At 34.8% G+C, this 5,532-nt stretch overlaps 1 protein-coding gene across 1 annotated transcript; it reads left to right on the top strand.

Moving 5' to 3' along the window:
- The first annotated feature begins 847 nt into the window (after positions 1-847).
- LOC137824030 (germin-like protein subfamily 1 member 7) lies at positions 848-1,979 on the top strand. Its single transcript, XM_068629454.1, has 2 exons — positions 848-1,199; positions 1,300-1,979. The coding sequence occupies exons 1-2, from the start codon at positions 1,085-1,087 to the stop codon at positions 1,845-1,847; spliced, it is 663 nt and encodes a 220-aa protein (XP_068485555.1). The 5' UTR covers positions 848-1,084; the 3' UTR covers positions 1,848-1,979.
- Positions 1,980-5,532: the final 3,553 nt, after the last annotated feature.

Genomic DNA, 5,532 nt, shown 5'->3' with positions numbered 1-5,532 from the left:
TTTGTATAATTGGTATTAGAAAGTTATTTTCAACATCCATTAACAACAGATGTGGAAAACTTGTAAAATATTAAAAGTTTCTCAAATAATCAATGTTGAAGACGGTCTCTAAAAATGCTAATGAAAGACAAACTATAACATACTAATTATTTGAAGAAATGAAATAGTTTAAAGTTCTTTAACTTAAGTTTACTGAAAACAAATATAATATAACAGAAAACAAAGGATGAACAATGCCTAGTGGATGAAGTGTTGAGGCATTGCGAAAAGTTCCTCCTTCAAATATTATCACATTCATCCTATCTTAGATTCTAAATCCATGACTCGTTCATAAAATAAGATGTCTTCACATCCTACATACTAAAACTATTTCCGTTTGCCGAATAAAAAAAGTATTAGGTTTTAGTGCATGTCGTCGAGTCTCACTATATTATACGCATTTTCCTTCACTAGGAATTATTTAAATCAAGCATTAAGTCGTCGAAGCAATTGCACCAAACGCTTAAAAGTCAAACTATATCTCTTAACATTTGATAAATTATGGTTCATATTATATCTTCAAACACTCTTCTGTCATTGAAATACTTTATTAGTCATTTTCTGAATTTTGTTGAGAGGGAGGGGCATCAGAAATGGTCTCCAGGTTTAACCGTCGTAAATATACATTCATTGATAATTGTGACCCAGTCCCTCACAAAATTTTCCGTATTCAACCCATTTAAACTATCGTCATCAATGTGACATATTGAGACAAAGTCTAAACTCAACTTCGATATAGCTAACGATCATCCCCTCATAAAATAATATTACTGGAACAAGTATAACAAGCAAAGTCAGGTGATTAGGTAATACCGAAACACTTGCGTTTTCCTTTTGGGCATCTCCTTAGTCTACTCTTTGATCAAGCACACATGTAGTTGTTAAGGAATGGTTCGTCACTAAATAAAAAATAGATTACGGTGTAAATATAATCTGTAAACTAATTAATGCTTCATCCTTATAAATACCAAGCTTCTAATGAATCAAAATTCACTTCTCACAACATTACATAGCAGAATCATTTGAGTATACGGAGAGGAGAAAAATGAAAGCTGCGTACTTGCTTGTTGCTCTCTTGGCTTTCACATCCTCAGTTGTCTCTGCCTACGATCCTAGTCCTCTGCAAGACTTTTGTGTGGCAGCCAAGGAACGCGATGGTGGTACGTAGAAATATTCTTCAAATACATATATATACACACACACAAATAGATAGATAGATCTTTGTAAGAATTATACTAACCATCGCTTTGTAATTTGTAGTATTTGTGAATGGAAAATTTTGCAAAGATCCTGGGGTTGTGAAAGCTGAAGATTTTTTCTTACATGTGGAACCTGGGAACACCGACAACCCGTTGAGTGCTGAGGTGACTGCTGTGGCTGTTGATCAACTAGCTGGACTAAACACGCTGGGCATATCTTTGGCTCGCATAGATTTTGCACCAAAGGGTTTAAACGCTCCCCACACTCACCCTCGGGCTTCAGAGATCCTTATAGTTCTGGAGGGGACTCTTTATGTTGGATTTGTGACCTCCAATCAAAATCAAAATCGGCTTTTCACCAAAGTTCTGAACAAGGGTGATGTCTTTGTCTTCCCAATTGGTCTCATTCACTTCCAACTCAACGTCGGATATGGCAATGCTGTTGCTATTGCTGGTCTTAGCAGTCAAAATCCTGGAACTATCACAATTGGAAAAGCTTTGTTTAAAGCTAATCCACCTATTTCTGTTGAGGTTCTCGCCAGAGCTCTTCAACTGGATAACAAACTAATTGAAGATCTTCAGAACAACTCATGGTACGGCCTGCACTAGCCTAAGAACATGGTCGATCATTTCTTACTGTACAACTATATATAATGAATTTCATGTTTCAATCACCCGCATGCACTACACCTCCAAATAATTACTAATATAATAAATAAAATGATCTGGGTTGTTTTCGTATACCATAATTGTTTGCGTTGATTTGGTTTATTCCAATGTTTGTGAATTAAATGAAAGAACCTATTAAGAGTTGTGCTTGGATCCAATTTGGCTAATAAAGTTCGGTTTGTTGATATTTTCTTAAACAACTATTTCATAAAAGATATTTGAATTCAATTAGATTGTTCCGTTTTTTTTGTATATATTTATATAATTATATTACGTCCAATAATATATTAAAGTCTAGTAATTTTATTATCAAGCCAAAAACAAATTCCATTGAAGAAATACTAGCCAGTAGCCGTGCACGGATATTTATAAATAAAAAATAAAATTAAAAATTAGATACCATAATAAATAAAAAGTATAAGTAAAAATTAGATGAAACAATAATAATTCACGTAAGATTTAAATTATTGTAGAAGTAAAATAAAAAAAACCAAAATAAAATATATAGTCATATAATTATATGTGTAAGTTATAAATATTATTGTTTAAGTTCCATTTTTACTTTAAAGCTTATTATATTTTTTAATCAAGAAATTGAAAATAAACAACTGATTAACTATTTTAATTCTATACCTATTACATAAAGTTTTTGAAAACAAAAACTGCAATAAATAACAATAAATAAGAGAAAAAAGCAATCTAATTGACAAAGCATGTCAAACAACAAAAAATAGGAATTGAATAACATAATTTTATTACTTTAGCTGACGTAAATTGAGTGTTGAGCAATATTGGGTTATAACACTACAAGAAAATTTAGAATTACACACAGCTCAAATCCGTATGTAAGACACTAAATCCATATGTAAAACATAGTTACATACGGACATAAATTCGTATGTAAAAGTGTCGTAGGTAACTGTTACATACGAATTTGAGATCTGTATGTAATTATCCGTTTGTAAGTATGTGCAGGTTTACATACAGATAAATTCGTATGTAAGTGTAATTCCTTTTTTTAATATTTGAAAGCATTGCAAATCAGTTCCACACCTGCATATACCAATAGTCATTCATGTTTTCAATAGAATTCATTCAAGAAAAATATTCATCAATATTCAGACCTGCCCATAAGTTGAAAAACATGATAGAATACAATACTATTTCCAAATATTCAAAATATCCAAATGTATTTCATTAAAAAAGCATCTAATAAAATGAAATTAAAGTCATTACAAAGTTTTTAAGAAAGCTAATAATTATTATAATCTTGACGAGGTGAATTTTGTTGCTCATCATCATTATCTTGCATTTGATTCTGTTGAGTATTTGGTTGTGGGGTATTTTGATACAATCCAAGTAGTAAAAAAGATGACCAAGGACTCAAGAGACAATTCACATTGTGAGCAGTCATCTCAGTAATTAAGTCAAGGCCCCACCAAATATCAGACGAACTTGGCATAGACTAGAACATCAACTGTTCTTTCTTCTGGTCTTCTTAAAAGACAAAATCATGTTTGTAAATAATTTGGGCTCACTTTTGGGGTCCAAATAGCAAAATAGGCTAGAGTAGGTTCACATAGCATAAAAGGGAGGGTACTTAGTGAAATGGGCTTGTACCAAACCCATTTTTTCAAGACAAGTTACCTAAAATTAAGGTTTTTAACCTACCTTCTAGAAGCTATGCCTAAAGGTGCAGTTTTGACCATGGTCAACACCCAAGGCAGCCCCTCTCCCTTGCCATTTCTACCCTTCACCCATCTTGCCCACCAAGGCATCCATTCCTATAAATAGGGTGTCTTGCCTCATGTATTTTCACCTAGATTTGAATATAGTAAAGAAACTCTACTTGACTGATTAATGAGCTTTGTCTCCTAAATGAATTGGGGTCTTATCTTGAGTGTGTGAGCATTTCAAGTGGCGGCTCTTCCTCACTTATCCTGGAGTTTCCCACCCTCCAAGTGGTGTGTTCATCTTTCCCAATCTCCATAAGCTTTCTTCATCTCATCTTTTCCATTCCTTTCCATTTTTCCATTTACATTTTTCTTTATGTTCCTGTTTGTGTCATTTCCTTTTGGTCATCTCCATTCATCCTTTACTTCCGTTGTTCTTAAATTCCGCCACTTGCATCATAATCACCTTATTCTTGTGTTTTTCTCTTTGCCCTTCTGAAGTGAACCTTGATGTGAGTTGATTTTAAGATTGCACATTTTTATTGGTTGCTCTTGTTTGAGATTGCACATTTTAGTAATTATGGTGAGAACCCTAAGAAGATTTCCACTGGACACGAACTTAACCAAGTGCTTAAGGAAGTGTGAAGGTTCACTTCAGAAGGGCAAAGAGAAAAGACTAATATAAGGTGATGAATGATGCAGCAGAAATATAGACAAGGAACAATAAAAAAGAAGAACAAAGTAAAGAACAGATGAAAGAGTGGAAGAAGATGGATATGGAATTGAGGATGGTGTGAATAAAAATAACAAAAGAAAGGGATGAAGAGAGCTTATGGAAGAAATGAAGTCACGCCACTTGGAGTACAGGGATTCCAAGATGAGTGATGCAAGAGCCGCCACTTGAGATATTACCCACCCAACATGAGAGATCACAAGTCTCACAAAATCACACTTGCAGAGTTTCTTTACTATTCAAAATCAAGTTGAAAATACATGAGGCAAGACACCCTATTTATAGAAAGGGGTGCCTTGGTAGGCAAGATGGGTGAAGGGTAGAAATGGCAAGGGAGAGGGGCTGCCTAGGGTGTTGACCATGGTCAAACCGCACCTTGAGGCATAGCTTCTAGAAAGTAGGTTAAAAACCTTAATTCTAGGTAACTCGTCTTCAAAAAATGGGTTTGGTACAAGCCCATTTCACTAAGTACCCTCCCTTTTATGTTATGTGAACCTACTCTAGTCTATTTTTTCTATTTGGACAAAGTGAGCCCAAATTATTTACAAACATGTTATGGCCTATGCCAAGTTCTTCTTCTAATGAGGTTCGTCTAATATTTGGTGGGGCCTTGACTTGATTGTTGAGATGACTGCTCACAGTGTGAATTGTCTCTTGACTCCTTGGTCATCTTCTTGGCTACTTGGATTGTATCATGCCCCCAAAGTTGGAGAGAATTTGACCTCGAATTTAGAAATTCTACAAAAAAAATAGTCAGCTTATTCACATATAAGATATTGCGAGGTGTGGTATGTGAAGTAAACTTATGTTCCTTAAGCTTAGGCAGTTCAAATGGGAAAGTTCTAGATACAAGCCATGTTTGAAAAGAATATTTGGGGATGAAAGGACTTGTTGATGAAAATCCTCTTAGAAGGTGAGAACCTTTAGAAGGTGTTTGAATTTCATCCAAAAACTTCTTTGTCCAAGATGTCAAGTATTTAAATTTATTAGGTAACGAAAAAGACAAGGAAGAAGAAAACCTTGGAGGTCCAGTTTGCGTTCCGGCATGGATCTACATGATTATTTTTGTAGTGTAAGGTAAGATATTGTGATCCTGCCTGTTGACCAGAACATTGGAACTTGCCTCGTCAAACTTGGATCGACGTGCGCACCGCTTCAAACTCCGTCCTTCGTCACGATCCACCTCAAGAACCTGCAAAAGAACAGAGCGGCGCCGCTG

The sequence above is a fragment of the Phaseolus vulgaris genome, chromosome 8 (genome assembly GCF_000499845.2).
Source record: "Phaseolus vulgaris cultivar G19833 chromosome 8, P. vulgaris v2.0, whole genome shotgun sequence".
Lineage (NCBI taxonomy): Eukaryota > Viridiplantae > Streptophyta > Magnoliopsida > Fabales > Fabaceae > Phaseolus > Phaseolus vulgaris.
This window is presented reverse-complemented; position numbering and strand designations above follow the sequence as displayed.